This window comes from Plectropomus leopardus, chromosome 8, assembly GCF_026936395.1.
Source record: "Plectropomus leopardus strain MGB_pleo_1.0 chromosome 8, ASM2693639v1, whole genome shotgun sequence".
Lineage (NCBI taxonomy): Eukaryota > Metazoa > Chordata > Actinopteri > Perciformes > Serranidae > Plectropomus > Plectropomus leopardus.
Window position 1 is genome coordinate 36,414,259 of NC_142183.1, and position 17,490 is coordinate 36,431,748.

Sequence of the window (17,490 nt, forward strand, 5' to 3'; positions counted from 1 at the left end):
CATTTTCATTGAGAACATGGACGGATTTGGGAAAGAATAAATATGTTAGTTTACTGGTGAAACCTTTGAAACATGAGAAAATTGGCTCCGTTTCTTTTAAAAAACATAGGGAGAGGGCAACAAGCAGCCTAAGAAGAAATGACCACAGAACTGGCAATAAATAATTAAAAATTAAAAGAAAATAAGCATAAAAAAAATAAGAAAATGACCTCAGGAAAGTGCTCAAATATTTAATGTTTTTTCTTTATTCTGAAAGATAATTTTAAAGATAATATTAACAGAATTATAAATATAGTTTCTTGACATTTTCCTTTTGTAATTTGATAATATCTAACATTCCCCCCAGCTACTTTTCAGTTCATTTCCTGGTAAACTTTTTATTTGTTTTTGCAGTTTATTGACCATTCCTTGCCAAGTTGCTCATTATGTTTCTTCCATGTTTTCTTTTTATTTTCTAAAAAAATCAAACAAATTCTATCTGATTTAATAGGTTTAAATGTTTGTGAAAGGCATCTGAACACGGCACAAGAAATCTGATGTTTATGCAGGTGTTAGCGTTAAAGGGTTAAATCTTTATTTCTGATTTGCTGCTCTAGACGACACATTTGAATAACCATGTGATCACCTGTGAGTCGCTCTAAAAAGCAGCTTCTACACTTCAAAAGCATCTAGTCTTTATGCTGAGCTCACTGATATCTTCCCTTGTGATTCAACCAAACAAGCATACCTCCCAAAATGTCACATTGAACAGACCAGACAACTATTAACTATGTTTGGGATTAGAACCAATCAGAGTGTTACATCATCATTCTGAACGATCCCTTTTTATTGAAAGCAAAGAATAGCTAACTTCAGTCAGCGTCCTGTCCACTGCTCCTCTCCTTTAGATGTCTGCTGTTTAAAAGCACACTCTGCATAACTGTGAGAGGAAAGAGTCTGTTTGGAGGTGTGTGTGTGTGTGTGTGTGTGTGTGTGTGTGTGTGCGTGTGTGTGTGTGTGTTTGTGTGTGTCTTGTCAGTGGACCACACAGATGTCCAGTATACAGAATTTGGCTCTACAGGTCGGGCAGGGGACTCTGCTGGACAACCAGGTCTCAGGTCTTTGCTGGTCTTGGCGGCTGGCGAACCATCGACACAGACAGGACAGACACCACATGGGTCTGCAGAAACACTGCTGGCACTCCGACTCATTCTCTGCTCCTACAACACACAGCGGTCTCAGTCACAACCTGCTTCACTGGACAGGGATGTGTGCAAACACACGAGACTGGGACGGTATCACAGTATACCAGGGTCTTTAGAAATCATGAAGGTATGTTTGTCAATACTGTCATAAATAGAGACACTCCTTTTTCAATCAAACTCATTTTATGTAGTGAAGAGCATGCAACTCCAGAGCTCAGTCTCCAGTCTCTACTGGTGGAACAGGCAGCTGAACTGAAAGACACAGCGATACCTAGTGGTGGACGGAGAAGTTACAGGACTGTAAACAGCTGGCGGCCAGCAGACAGAGAGAGATTGCAGGGAATAACAGCATGTCTTTACATCCAACTTGGTGAATTACGGATTTATTTGAACCAAACTGGAGCTGGTGATTGTTGGAACTGTGGACTTACTAACTAGATTACTCACAAGAGTAACCAAGATGGTTTGGGTGAGTTTTACTGTTTGAGGTGCGTTTTATGATATGTTAACAAGGTAATTAAGGCCACGTCTAGACGAGAAGGGCCCTACTAAAACTGAAAAGTCTTTCATTTCCATTTTTGAAGAAATCTATGTTCATATGGTAACATTGTCAAAACGCTGTAGCATGCATGCCAGGCCAGTAGTTAGTGGTATAACTTTGTAACGACACACCGTAAAAGAACATTAGGATCATGCGCAAAGTGTGTTCTCACAGGATCTGCACATTGCCAGTTTACACTAAGACAGAAGGGGTGGCATTTTCAAAAGACTATACCCTGGAACCCGATTTCAAAAGTTTGCATTTTCAGGCCTCCAGAACGGCGTTGTGGTGTGATTAAAAAGCCAAACAACAGCAAAGTTTTAAAAACCGTATATACCCCCCTGAAATCTCAGGAAGGTATGAAATATTACATACCGCCCATGCCTACTATACACATGAATGACCTAACACAGAATGTCTCTCACCTTCTGTGTGGCAGAGTCTGACCAGCTTGGTGCCTGCTGGAACCTGCATGCAGCCGATACAGGGCTCCATCTCCTGCGGATGGAGAGAAAACATGTTATATTTTGATTGTGATGGTATGGAAAGGATTCTGGCATATAAACAAACAGTAGTGCACCTGTCCACTGGGCGGGGTGTATGGCTGATTGAGTTCCACCTGAGCTCTGAATGTTTCCAGGAAGAGTTCGCTCATGGTTTGGTGGATCACGACATTAGGAGAGTTTCTGATGGGAGCATGGAGCTTCTCCCTGAGCTCTGCATACTCTGTGGAGTTGAGCCTGGAAACAGTTGAAAACAGGTTTGGTCACAGTCATGGTGTTACAGTGATGTAGGGCTTTTAAAAAACATAAACGCATTATTTTAAGTACTTTAACTCCACTCTGATGCTGTACCGAGGATGTATCGTATGTGATGTATGATACAGCCCTCGCCTTGTGGAGAAGTGACTTTTTTTTGTTTTTTTTGGACATGGCATATGCTGTTTTGTCCTGACATGTGAGGACTCAGCACACACCAGGTTGATGAACATTTTTACCAATAAATTTCCATGACTTTGAGGCAAATCTGAAGTGACCTTTCATACTCCTTATTGGTTCTTTTTTTATTGCTGTATAACAGCTTTTTCACACATATATTGTTAAAATTTTTTTATAAGTTCAGAAGAGGATTAGAACTGAATATTTAAATATAACTAAGGAACTGTAAGTTTTGGGGAGGGACTTTTTTGTTCTGGGTTAGGGGAGGGGCATACAATTTTAGATTTCTGTATTCTGTACTTGTTTTACCGCTGATTTGAAGGGAAAACTTCCCCTTTAATTTTTTGTGTCCATTTTAAGAAGCCATTTCAACAATTTTTGTATTTTTCTTTAAAATATTTTATAATACAAGACTTGGCAATGTTTTTATTATTTTTGGCATTTTATAACAAAAACATTTTAGACATTGACCTTTTTTCTAAAAAAAAACAAAACAAACATTTTTGCACTTTTCTTTTCTTAAAACAAATTCGAGGCAATTTTTGAAGAAAATATTTTGGCTTCCTTTCCTTTTCATTTCTGGTGATGTTTAAAGAAAAAAATTTGGTGATTTTATTTTATTTTTTAATGTCTGGCAAGAAAATTGTGGCAATTTTTTGTTTTTTGGGTGATTTTTAAAGAAAATATGACACACACAATTGGTACCTGATATCAAAGGGTCTGGCAGCAGGGTTAATGCTGTCCACTCTCAAGGTCAGGATCTGTGTGGGGGACGGCGAGTCTGGACTCAGCTGGTGCTGTCTGGACTCTGTCACGGTCACATGACATTCATTCTGTAAGGCCATGTGGATGTAGTAGGTGGTCACCTGACGAGGGACAGAAATGGTCAGCCATGAGGAGGTATGATTTTTGGCTGTTAAAATAAACATCATCCTGTTGAAGGCAAGATATTTGAAAAACATTTTGCATGGTTTACCGGAGAAAAGTCCCAATTTGAATGGACCTGCATTGAGGCCTGTACTGGTCTGCACCTTGCTGTGTGAGCGCTCTTTAAGTTGGAAGTTGCTGATTTGCAGTACGTTAACATTCCATCACCTAAAACATAGCACAATGCCTGATAGTGCTGGTTACATGTGTCACATGTGGGACGGCTGGAAGGCACCGGGCACATGCACATGCAATGTGCATGAAATACTGGAGGACAACATAAGGTACTGTCCTTTATACGTGGAAATTCAGAGCTCTTTGAGGCAACCCCTGGAAAAAGACATGAGTGAATGTAAACACAACCTTTAATTTCAGTTACTATTGCAATGAGAGACGTTTTAAGAACTTTGCGCTGCATACTTGATCATCATCATTAAATTTCACTTTTCCAAACCTTAGTGGAACAACGAGATCTGATCACATCACTCGGCTGGGCAGCTGTGGCACATAGTGCTTCCTGTTGTATAATCACAGCCTCTGCTTCAGACTCGCTAACTTTAATCCACATTAGCGCTGTCATTTCATTCTGCTCACCTGTCTTGGCTGGAGAGCTGGAACGGACTCATTAACCACAATTTTTCCAGAGGAAAAAAAAAATGCCTTGATGGCATCTGGCAATCTACACGTGCTTATAGTGACACCTAGTGTTTAATGTAAGAACTGCATGTTAATATGGCCAACAGGCCATGTATCGATTTCATTTTTAAACAATGATGTAATGTAACAAAATAATAATACTTTGTTACAGTGATTAAGTGTTTTTGGGAGTATTTGTTCTTAACTTGAATTCTTATATTTCTATCAGCTTTCACTTTTTAAAATACATTTCCTAAATAACCAAATCCCTCTTTTTTAAATTATGCACACATCCGTAAGCTGTGTTTCACTTTTTATTACATCTGAACTATTTATTATATTTGCACTTGGTGCTTGTCTGTTTTCATTTGTGCCTTCCTTTAACTAATATTTTAGAACTTTTATTTTATACTTACCCACTTTTAAATTTTTTTTAATTCTTTTGATTGTGTACTTTCATGTTTACAGTGGGGTCTGAGAGAAAAAGCATTTAAATCCTGTCTATGTCCTGTACATATGGCAGAAATGACAAAGGTGACTTTGAATTGACTAAATAACATGTATACTTTTACTCCTCCACATTTTCCCTAAGCATCTTAGTAACTTAGTAAAAAATAGGAAAGGAAGGAGGGAAAAATGGGAGGGAAAGAAAAACTGGATTTTGCTCTTTAAATCCATTTTCAAGGTGGTGCATGTTATGAAGAAACAAACTTTATAATTCTTAAACTTCTTACCGCTTGCTTTTTTATTAACAGCATTTACTTGAACTTTTACTTTCAATACTTAATTGCATTTAATATCAAAAAATATTTGTGATACTTGAGTATAGTAAATACCAGATGCTTTAAGACTTTCTCTGGTGAGAAATCTGTAATTTTATTCAAGTATGTCTTTTAGGTACTTCCTCTGTCACTGTTTGTAAATAATTTAAATGACATAACAGTTAATGTGTCCACCTGCACGTGGCCCACAGGTCGCACCCTTAATTCACAGGAAACTCTGCAAATACAGAGAGAGGCAAGTGACTCACCTTGAACACCCAGCTGTCAGTAACGATGACTCTGGCTCCAGGCGCCCCTGTAGCAAACTTATCAATGCGCCTGAACTCTGTGTTGACACTGCTCGCTACGGAGCCCCAGCTAGAGTGAGGAGGCTGGATGTGGGCCTGCAGGGCCCGGCTGATGGGATGGTTGTGCCAGTGATGGCGGGACCAGTAGATGACGAGTGTCCAGCTGGCCAACTGGAGGCAGAGAGAGAGGAGAAGAAACGCTCTCCAGCTGTCACTCACCTAGAGAAACACAACATGACAACACAGCTGAGACCAGCATTAATAATTACTGTCCACAACCAGAAATCAGCCTCAAGAGCCACTCAATGCATCACTGTTTCATTTCAATGTTTTAGCTGTAAATGAACACAAAGTCTGGTGAAAATGGATATTTCAACAGAGGAGGATGAACTTAACAGTACCTGTGTGTTTTCTTTACAAGTTTAATGACATTTCACAGGAACAGATGAAACAGGTAATATCCAACTCATGTTGGATATTATATTGTCCCGTAAGTAACTTTGATATACAATAAAAATGTCATTTTGAGACCACTTTATGCCACTGGTATAATGATGACATTATGGCCTAATAATGCAAGTTCACCCTTTCAAAGAGAAAGTTTTTTTTAATTATTAGGAAGATTGGAATTGGAATATGAAAACAAACCCCATAAAAAGTGAACTTTTCAGTTTAATAAAGAATTAAATACTAAATTATCAGGGCTGTCAGCCTTAATTTGTTAATTGTGATGCTATTAAGGTCTGTACATAACAAGCTTACTTTTCTGAAATCGCACTAATCTCCAGCTGACATCCCTGTCTTTAAGAGGCTGTACTGGGCCGACTCTTAAAGCTACAGCGATTATGCTGGCATCACCTGAAACTAGAGGACCTGAAGAATTTCATGCTACCTTTTCAGAAAACAGTTAATAATGCCTCAAATTTAAGTTAAACTTTGGTAATGGAAAAACGGCCATGGCCATTTCACAGGTGTCCCTTGACCTTTGACCTCAAGACATCTGATTGAAAATGGGTTCTGTGGTACACGAGTCTCCCCTTTACAGATATGCCCACTTTGTGCTACAGCAAAGTGGGAATGATGTCACTGGATTCCTTATCAAGACAACCTGTTGTCATGTGCATCTTCCTGATAACTAAACCCGGTTTAATATTTATATTGATGATCTGGCAAAATCTTTCTGACTCAGAGATTAAATGCCTACTCTTTGCAGATGATTTCTAATTGATGTCTCCATCTAAAGAGATCTTACAACAGCAACTGGATCATCTGCAAAACTCCTGTCCAGGACAGTTCATCTGGAGAAGACCAGGGTTATGGTCTTCCAGAAATGACCCAGATGTCAGCGAAACCCAAATAGGTTTTCGCTGGGCTCAACAGACATCGAACACACACAACTACACATATTGGGATTAAACATTACCTCTACAGGACATTTCTATCTGGCCCTGAATGATCTCAGAGACAAGGGGAGAAGGACCTTCCATGCTATAAAAAAGTCTTTAAACAGTAATACACCCATTAGAATATTCCAATCCATAATCGAACCAATAATACTGTATGATAGTGAAGTATGGGATCCTCTTGCAAATCAAGACTTTGAAAAATGGGACAAACACCCAACTAAAACCCTACACACTGAGTTCTGTAAGAGTATCATCAAAGTCCACAGGGATATGCCCAACAATGGCTGCAGGGCTGAACAAGGACAATTTCCCCTTTTAATGAAGATTCAAAAAAGAGCCATCAAATTCTACAAACAAACTTAAAGCAAGTGACCCCAACTCCTACCACTACAAAGCTATTCATTGCCAAGAGGAAAACATAGAGAAGAGTCTCCTCAGCCAGCTGGTGCTGCGGCTCACCTCCTCTAACAGCACATGGCCTCAGGACAGCCCTCACACAATCTGGCCCAACCAAATATAGCTAAAGAAAAAGAACATTACATTAACTATTGGACATCCATCACAAATACTCAAAGCAAACTTCAGTGCTATTTGGCTCCAAACAGACAATACACAGTTGCCAACTATCTGAGCAGCGTGACTGATCAGAAACTGAGAAAGACATTGACTATGTTCAGACTCAGTGGTCACAGCTTGGCTAGACACAGACAGACCTGGCTGCCTCGTGAAGACAGGCTGTGTCTGCTCTGTCCACAGAGAGAGGTGGAGACTGACACATTTCCTGCTACACTGTAGCACATATGATGACATCAGAACAAAGTTCTTCACACAAATTAAATGTGTGCAGGGTCTGACAACTTCTCCTGAAGCCCCCACCCCCCCCAATCACTCCCCACCAACTCAACCTCCACCTGCCTAATACTCTGCTCCAGATTCTCAAGGGTTCTGCTGGAATCAGCTGTGGAAAAGGCAGTATACTGCTGACAACACAGTCTTATCTGGGCCTTACTTGTATCCCACCACTGACTCTGGGACTCAAACTGCCCCTCTCTCTTCCTTCAACTCTCCCAAAACTCTTGAAAACTGAAGAAACTGAAGGAAAAGGTGGCATCTTGTAAGCTTTACATTAAATTTCCAATAAGCAGAGCGACAGGGACATGGTGAGATAACTAAATGTGCAGCCACAAAATGGTGATCAGAAAAACTAGTTTCTCTAACCTGTTGCTATGCTGACTGAAGATATAAAGGCGGTCAAGCAGAACTGCACCCCTCCTGTCCTCCCACTTCTATCCATAGTGGGGTCCACATTGCAGTTCCAGTCCCCCCCTAACACCAGCACCATGTCAGGGTTCAGAGCTAACAGCTCCTGTCTCAGCAGCCCAAACAACACTATCCTCTCCCTGCCTGTATTAGGAGCATCCAATTAATAGCCCTCACCAGCAGCTGTCTGCCTTTACACACCTCACTCTGAGAGAGGATGCTTACCCCTAAACCTGGAGAAAACAGGACTGCCACCCCTGCACTAACATTTGTGCCATGACTCATTACCAAACTCCCTCCAGCTGAACCCCGAGTCTGCCTCATTACCAGCATCACTATGGGTCTCTTGTAAGAACATGACATTCACATTTTTATGTACAACATATTTAAAAAACACCCCCCCCTTTTACCCCATTAACATTAAGGGAGCCTACACGCAGAACCTCGATGAGAGAGAGGAGGAAGACTAACCTGGTGAATGTATCCCAGGTTTTTCTCTGGAGCAGCGATAGACATCCCCATGTAGTAACCTGAAAACATGGACAACAACACATGCTGTCATCAACCCTGACATCAGGAACACATCACATCCACATTAAACACACAGTCTAGTTTCATAGTTAAATTCAAGTTACTAAACTATCCAACTACCATAAGAAAGTATTATTATCCTGGTTATTTATTCATAATCACATTTTTGTCCATACAGAAATCTAATTTGGAATAACAAAGATGTTAGATTTAAAAATAAAACATTGTATATTGATAGCTAGGTTAAAAATAGTATCTTGTTGGTAACCCAATTACTAAATGAAAACAGATTTCTACTAAGATTTATACAGAATTTCTCAAAAAATATAGAATTTCAGTTACTCCTAAAGAATCTGCAGTTGTCTTTGTTGCCATCATGAGGTGATGGGAAAAATGCAAAGTGAGCTTGTTATATTAACCAAAATTGAAAGGTGGGCCACATGTATAGCATACTCTGAAAGACAAGCCAAGGGCCATTTAAAGTCAGGCCACAATTGGGCCCCGGGCTGGACTTTGGACATGCCTGTCCTACATGTTCAAAAAACAGGAAGAACATGTGGAAACAGTCCAGTGTTGTCCACGTTAAGATGAAGGATCTGACAGGAACACATATGAGTTTTTCTCCTTTGTTGACACACAAAAAATGAGTACCCTGAGGCTCATGTATCAACACCAAGACTCAAGACTGCTGGACTCTGTGCACAATCTCAGTTTTTACTTAAATAGAAATTCAAAATTACAAAACTGCCACACTCTTATTACCAAAGAGTCACACAATCCAGTCATGTGTGAGAGCATGACCGCGGCCTCAGGTGACCTCTGTGCTGCGGGGAAAATGGACCAGCAGTAACAAATAAATATTTGCTCTATTACTCTCTTGTGTTTGTGCTCCGATTTCATCATGAAATCCCCAGAAAGACAGACTCAACATTTTTTAACTGTCACTCACCGTCTGACTCTTAATAAAATTTAAATAATTCAATACGGTCATTTGCATAGGTGGACAGACTGTTATTTATGCGGAAATGTCGAAACAATGTATACACTTTGGGTGATGTTCTCGTCTGTTGCAAATTGATGGCAGAGTTGATTACCTTGTGATATGATGTAAACGTGACGTGATCAGGTTAACTTCTGCTTTGCTGTGATCACAGTTATGTTACAGCAAGAACCGTCTGTTCCTGCACCTGTGCTCATGGGAATTTTTCCTTCCACCTTGACTTTAAAACACCTAATGTCACCACCTGAACCTGAACAATGTGACAGCATAGACTACAAACCCACACTAGTGCTCAAAATATATTGTCTATACATACCAAGCTATAGAACAATATAAAATCAATACACATGCTTAATGGTCCCTACAAATACTGCAGTGTCATCTCTAAATTTACAGTCTGGCTCTGGGCTTATTTAAACGCATTTCTCAGATTTTAGGACATTTCTGGGATTTCAGGGCATTTCTAGTATTTAGCACAGTTTACTTTAGTTAATTTCTCTGGTTTTATGACATTTCTAGGATTTTAGGACATTAGGGTCTTATCAAGGACCTCTGTTGGGGGTTGTGGAGGATCCTCCACTGGCTCTTTTTTTGATCAACAAGCTCTATTATGATGCTGTTTTATGCACCCTGACAACTTATGGATACTAGAAGTACAAAAAAAACAATCCCCAGTGTCAATCACTTTATTTTTTATTGTGAATGAGGAAATGTTTTGGGGGGCAGATTTGGCCCGCGGACCTTAAGTTAAGCATCACTATGCTACGTGTTCCATAAACAGGAAGCGCGTGCAGAGACAGTCCAGTGCTGTCCTCCTTGACATGAAGGAGTTGACAGGAACACATGAAGCCAGAAGAACGTATGTTACACTCGGTGTGTTAATGAGCTTTGCTAAAACATAAATTAGGACAGAACACAACCTCTGCCTGTCAACAAATGAGTCGCTGTGAGTTTCTCCAGCGGAGCGAGTCATCTGCAGGAAAACCATGAGCACCTGCTGACTCATCCACTATGTGTCAGCTCGCTGAGGGTGACATATGACAAACCGTGTCAGAGCCGCTGTGTGTGTGTTAGTGTCAGGTTTTACCCAGCGGCAGAGCCGAGTGCACCAGGACGGTGATGCTGGTCCTCCGGACGTGGTACTGGATGAAGCCCACATCCTCGCTGCCCAGCCAGGAGGAGAACAGGTTCTGGACGGTCAGACCGGCCGAGCGGAACTCGTTGGGAGTGAACACGAAACAGAGAGAGAACACCAAGTAAGCTAAAGTGAAAGTTAACTCCGGGCTCTCCATACTTTATCTGAGCCCTCTACTATGGTCAACCAGCATTGTTTGTCATATTCAACTTCCTGTTAGTTTCTTCTTCTACACGGCAAATTGCAGTTCGTTACTCATAAGGTTCATACCGCCACCTACTGTACAGGAGGAGGTAGTGTAACAACATTATTTAAAGGTGAAAGAACTTCTTCACTCTTTTTTTGTTTGTTTATGTGTTTGTTAGTTATTTTAAAATAAAGACCACTGTCAAACGGTTGAGATGGCTAGTAGTGATAAAAAAAGAAAAATAGAATAGAAAATTACAAATAATGTACTGTGATAATACTGTAATATGTTAGTAGACCAAATCAATTTGTGACCATGGAATTAGAAGTATTAAGATTACCGGAAATTGTGAAACAGACATACTGATATAGAATATATATATATATATATATATATATATACATATATATATATATATATATATATATATATATATATACATATAATAACAACAATAATAATAATAATAATAATTAATACTACAGTTTTTAACAGTAAAAAAACATTTTTTTTCACTGTATATATTGTTGTTATTATTATGTTAATTTATATGTTAGCAAATAGTCAGTTTTGATTTCATTGGCTTAGCTTCACTACCTTTGCATAAAGGCCAAATCAACTGTTTGATTTTTCATTAAGATGTAGCGCCTCAAAATGTATTACCACCAAACAGTTGCGCAGGACGTTAATGGGATATTCTCCTTACGTATCCACTGAATGTAAGTTAACTTATTTCTAACTTTTAACCTTTTTTTTCCTGCTCCCCTCACTGTGCCTAAGTACAATACTTGAGTTTTTGCACTTCATTTTGTTTATTTCTGTTTTATGCTATTTTTTATTTCCCCTCAACTACATCTCAAGCATATATTGTATTTTTACTCTGCTACATTATTTCATAACTTTACTTGCGAAATTGAGACTATAAATACAAAATATACGACTTATAAATTATGACATAAAATTGTAGGTTAGAATTTGCGCAGCAATAGGCTATATGAAGTAACTGAAATGAGCTCCAACTTTAACAACTACAGCATTAAAATAATGAGCATATTAATGCAATAATGGTTGTAAATAAATCATATCATATGATTGGGAGAATAACTGAAATTGGCCAGTCTGCCTTGTGCCTATTTTTCATTTGGCTCCTTAAATATATTTTAATTCTAAGAATTTTATACTTGGTGTAAGAGTTTGAATGCAGGACTTTTACTTGTAATCTAGTATTACTGTAGTACTAAAAGAACTGAATACGTCTTCCACCACTGGTTACTTTCATTTTTTATAATGAATTACAACTACTCCGTATACACCCTGTATTCTATATATGATTTATTCATCTATTAGCCTTACCCTGGGTTATGGTAAGGACCTGTGGGTGCCACCTCCTCCTGGTGCCATCTGTAAGGCCACATCTTCTGTTTTGGTACTGGCTGTCCTGTTGAAAGGATTAATCACAGAGGACTAAACAAGGCAGACAGAGGATTGATTCAAGACATTTATTGGTCCTGTAATTCAATCTCCTGGATAAGTAATTTATAACAAATATGCACGTTGATAAATACAGACATGGAAGGTCTGCAGTATCTGGAGTTTTCATAAATTTTATTTTATAGGCTTAGCTGCACTAATAAAAGAACACATAAATGCTGCAGCTATTTAATAAACTCAAAATAAGATTCTCATGCATAGCCAGCTGGGGTCAACAAACACAACATGAGTACTGACACCTGTTCAACATTTCCTCTGTATTTTTACCTGTCTAACTCACGCGGTCTTTTTTTTTAGTAGTAGTTTTTTTAGAGTAAGAAATCTCTGTGGATAATTTAGTTTGCAACGAAAACCTCCTGAACAATAAACACTCAGGGAATTCTAACCAGGAGAAGTTTCAGCTGGTTGCAATCTGCAATCCTCATTGCTAATTGCCACTAAATCTAAATGAAATGCAAATATGTAACCCTTTGAAACCTGAGGAAATTGGCTTGATTTCTTTAAAACATGAAGATGACAATGAGCAATGAAAGGAGAAAAGACCCCGAAAAATTAGTTTAAAGAAACAGAACAAAAAAGAAAAAAAAAGATTAAAAAAAATCTGTAACATATTTTAAATATGTAATTATATATATTGTTTCTCCCTAGCTTTTTTTCTTTTTCCCTAGACATGTTTCTCTAGCTTTTAAAAATAATTCACTATATCTACGTATTTCTTGCAGTTCCTGGAACATTACCAAGTTTCTCATTGTCTTTTTCGCTATGTTTTTATAGAAATCAAACCAATTTGCTCAGAGCTCAAAGGTTTAAATACTCGTGAAAGGCCTCTAAAAACAGCACAAGAAAATTGATGTTTCTCTAGGTTTCAAAGGGTTAATAAACATGTTCATGTCCTTTCAAGTCCTGAATACCAAGTCAAAGTCAAGTCTTTCATCTGTTAGTTTCTATTTCTCTCTTTTCCTATCACTATTTGAAATTCTTTTCAACGGCTATTAACCTATGTATGACTCTGTTCTGAAACGTTACTTTTGAAATATAGAGAGAAAGAAAAAAAGGCGGCTGGCTGGATCTCACAGTTCAACTGTAGTACAGTTCAACTGTGTAACAGCTGATCTAAAACATGTTTCTGAAAACATTTGAGGTGAGAAATTAGAATCAGAATCCTTTATTCATCCCAAGGGAAATTCTGTTCGTAACAGTGCTCCGCTCAACAACAACAAACAGGTAAGAAAAACAAGACAATGCACATAGTGCACATAATGACAGAATAAACTATATACATAGTGGAAAGAGCAGTGCGCAAGAAATAAATAAGACTGTATAATAAATAAGACTGTAAAAGACTGTAAAAGACTGTAAAAATACGCAGCTCAATAACAGAATCTTGGTTTATATTTGATAAGAGCTGCTTAGTTTTACTGTTGAGTGAGGGAGAGGAAGACCCAAAAACTACCTGGAGAAGGAGCTCAGAGCAAGAGTTAAAAAATGAGGGCCTGATGAGGCAACATCTGGAAAGGATGGCACAAGACAGACGAGGATGGAAACAGCCCATCAGTTGTTTCTGTTCTAAAGGGAATACAAAGGTCTAGGTAAGCAAGCTAAGTAAAGTTGTATTTTCTAAGCTTATTATGTGTAAGTAACTAGCAAGAATATCTGTGAAATGTAGCAGAATAAGAAGAGGAATGGAAAAATGGAATTACTCAAATAAAGTACAAATACCTCTACATTATACTAATATACTTGAAAAAAGGGATTCCACTTTCAACCACTGTCTATTAGATAGCTATATAGCTATCTATCTATCTATCTATCTATCTATCTATCTATCTATCTATCTATCTATCTATCTATCTATCTATCTATCTATCTAGCTACATAGATAAATAGATAGATTGTTATTCTCAAAGGGAAATTCTGGTTTTCAACAACTCAGTACCACGCTGCACAGACATAAAAACGAAAAAAAAAACCCCTGAAAAAAACCTGAACTTTATCAGTGTTTAAAATGCACAGTGTGCACAACCTGAATTAACAGATTAAAGAGCAAACAGAGCCCCTGTACTAGTTCAATAAATAGATAAATAAATAAGTCTGTTTTGTGCATCACATGCATGATCAGGACTCAAAACCCTCCTCCTCAGTCCTCCCCACAGACTGTATATGGTCCTCTCTCACCATGTCCAACCACAGAGTGGCAGCATAGCTTTACGAATGTCTCCTGAGCTGTAAAACCGAGTGGATTACTTCTTTGCAGCATTGCAGTCCAACCTCTCTCTCTCTCTCTCTCACTCTGCTTCATCCTCTTCATCACTCTTGTTTCCTCTCTATCTATTTTTCTTTATCTGTAGTCTTCGCTCCCCCTCTAATTTTCTCTCTCCCTTTATACTCACAGTTCAGCCCATCTCTCAGTCTGTGATATTTAAACAGCAGAAATCCAGCTGACCACACGTGCTTGGATCTCACTAGCAGCTGCCAGCAATATTTCTTAAATATTGAGAAAAATGTGAATGTAGTATGTCTGAGATTAGTGTGTGTATGTGTGTGCTCTGTCTCTCCTCCTGCTATGTTCCATTGAATAATCAGTCAGTGCAACCCTTACCGGTATAAAGTGTGTGGTTGACATAGTTTGTTAGTGTGTTTGAAAATGTGCACAGAACCTACCATGACATGGACATTACAACTCTACAGAGTGGTGTTGTGCTGTGTATATTGGTCATAATGGAAGCTGTGAATTCTTAAGCAACTAAAACTACAGTATGAATATACATGTTAAGTTTTATATATCAGAGAAGCAATAAAAAAGACAAAGGATACTAAAAAAAGTAAAGCTGTAAGCAGAGATGAACGACACCTCACGTCTTTGCATATATCACACACATATGTGTTTATTTGCTGTTGACCTTTATGAACAAATATCAAAGGACATTATCACACAGGGCTTACTTCCTGTTGCCAGTAGATGGTACAATTACTGACAACTAAATGGCATGTTGATGTTGTCAGGGCTGGACTGTTATAAGACATGTTAATTTGGGGCAAATGCGTTCACATGGCAACAGTGTTCAAGGAAGACTCCCAATCTTCATAAGAAACATCATCAAGGTCTGATGGCTTTCCTCTTCACATTTGAGCTGAATGTAGTCAACCTGGTAGGATATGCACATCAAAGTATAAAACATGTCATTTCCTGTTGGCAGTAGGTGGCGCTATCACTATAACTCAATTTTGGCAAAGAGATGTTTTGAGGCCAGGACTCATATCAAACATGAAACATTTAAGGCAGATTAGACAATGTAAGCTCACGTTATTACAGCGTCCTGTTTAATGGTAAAATTTGCAAAACAGCTGCCATGCTATGAAAACGCCATTTGATGAAAATAGTCAGACAATTGTGATGACAGCTAGACTTGCTGCTGCCCCAAACATTTTCCATTAAGCCCCATTGTTAACAATGTAAGCAGCCAATCAGCTCTCACAGCAACAAGCTTAAGTCTGACATTAGCAGAGAAAACACCTATATAATATATATATATTATGATATATTATTATATTCTATATTATATTTCTGCGATAAGTTATTGCAGAAATAGTGTCTGTAACAACAATCATGCCTTAGGGCCCGCTTTAATATTACACATACTCATAATAAACTGCACACAAAAGACGATTTTCAAAATCATGCTTTAAAAAATATTACAACAAAATTTTAATCCTTTAAATGCCATGTTTTTTTCATGATGCTACTATGATTTTCAATGAAAAATACACAGAAAATAAATTATTTTCAATATACTATATGCCAAGTAGATATGTCTGGGATATGTTGCTGCAATGATTTGCAGCAACATTGATTATGACAGTACACCTAGTGGAAATGGCATGTATTTTCTCCATAAGCCAAATATGGTAAAAAATTACATCATCAGCTGGAAAATAGTAAAAAAAGAAAAATTTCCAAGGCAAAAGAATGACACCCAAAAATATGTTTTTATGTTTTGATGGCTGTGAGATCAAGAATTGCAGTTTGAATCAACACAATGTTGAGCTTGTGTTATCAGGAAGGTCTCACCAGGCTAACAGTGTGTTACCTTACTGTTTGACTTTTCTGAATTCAGCTTTTCATTAAGAAGAGGAAGTGTGTTATATCCTCTTCCATGAGTCCAGGTGCAGTAATAAATATGCCAGTGGGTGTTCTGGAATAGATGTGTGGGCTGAAGTTGAGATGTTTGATATGGGTCACCTCATCAGATTGTTCCTGTAATACATGGTGCACCACATTAGCTTGCAGGTGCAGTGTCTTCTCTAATTTGGATGGCTAATCTCCCAGCGGATTACTACCATAGAACAGACAAGATTTGTGGCTTAAACTATATCAAACTGTTTCTCCTTCTCTGTGATGAAGCACTGGTAATCCTTTGAAACCTGAGCAGTTTGGTCTGATTTTATTTTGGGGAGAATTTAATGAGACATGGTCCCAAAACTTGCAATAAAAAATGGTAAAAAGTTAACAGGAAAATTACCTGAAAATAAGACAAAAACAAAAACAAAAACAAAAAGTTACTGATCTCTTGCAATTTGTTTGTACATTACTTGCCAAGATGGTCATAACCTTTTTACCCCCATATTTTTTAACAGATATTAAAACAGTTTGCTTAGTTTTCAAAGGATCAAATACTTGTGAAAGGTATCTGAACGCAACACCAGAAAACTGATGTTAATCCAGGTGTCAAAGGGTTAACAAAGGAGTGACTCAACTTAGTTGTAACCTTGTTGATGATCACTGTAAGTAATGAAAACCAACAATCCTGAACCTCATGTAAACAATGCCCAATCTATTTGCCTCCATTACATCCCGGCCTGTAACATCCTACATCAATAATCACACTAAACTACTGCCAAGAGAAGACTGGTAATTGTTTTATGAAGATAAATGGACGTGTAGAACACATAATTCATTTAAGGAGTGTGCTTTCTGTAAAGTGTTACCCAGATTTCTGGAAGCCTAATCATTTATTCATAATAGCTTTTAGCTAAAACACAAAACAGTCGCTGCGATGGTGTATCACTAATGTGACTACAGGAAAGGATTTCTTTGGACTGAAAAATATCTTTGTAACTATGTGTGTAAGTGTAAGTGTGTGTGTGTGTGTGTGCTGTTCAGTTCAATATGGCCATGTTAAGTTAA

The 17,490-nt window shown here is 38.2% G+C and overlaps 1 protein-coding gene across 2 annotated transcripts; it reads right to left on the reverse strand.

Annotated features, from left to right (window-relative positions):
- Window positions 1-768: 768 nt before the first annotated feature.
- tmem129 (transmembrane protein 129, E3 ubiquitin protein ligase) lies at window positions 769-10,867 on the reverse strand. Of its 2 annotated transcripts, none has more exons than XM_042493174.2 (7): window positions 10,580-10,867; window positions 8,433-8,491; window positions 5,257-5,466; window positions 3,369-3,529; window positions 2,306-2,465; window positions 2,151-2,223; window positions 769-1,199 (listed from the first exon to the last, which is right to left on the reverse strand). In XM_042493174.2, the coding sequence occupies exons 1-7, from the start codon at window positions 10,782-10,784 to the stop codon at window positions 1,015-1,017; spliced, it is 1,053 nt and encodes a 350-aa protein (XP_042349108.1). In that variant the 5' UTR covers window positions 10,785-10,867; the 3' UTR covers window positions 769-1,014. The 2 variants fall into 2 exon arrangements, with proteins under 2 accessions (XP_042349108.1, XP_042349106.1); XM_042493172.2 differs by having other exon boundaries at window positions 5,257-5,514; window positions 10,580-10,864.
- Window positions 10,868-17,490: the final 6,623 nt, after the last annotated feature.

Coding starts and splice junctions, on each gene's coding strand:
- tmem129 (XM_042493172.2), bottom strand. CDS start 10,784: ATGGAGAGCCCGGAGTTAACTTTCACTTTAGCTTACTTGGTGTTCTCT. Junction 8,492..10,579: donor GCACTCGGCTCTGCCGCTGG/GTAAAACCTGAC, acceptor CCATGTTTTCAG/GTTACTACATGGGGATGTCT. Junction 3,530..5,256: donor CTGACAGCTGGGTGTTCAAG/GTGAGTCACTTG, acceptor GTCCCTCGTCAG/GTGACCACCTACTACATCCA.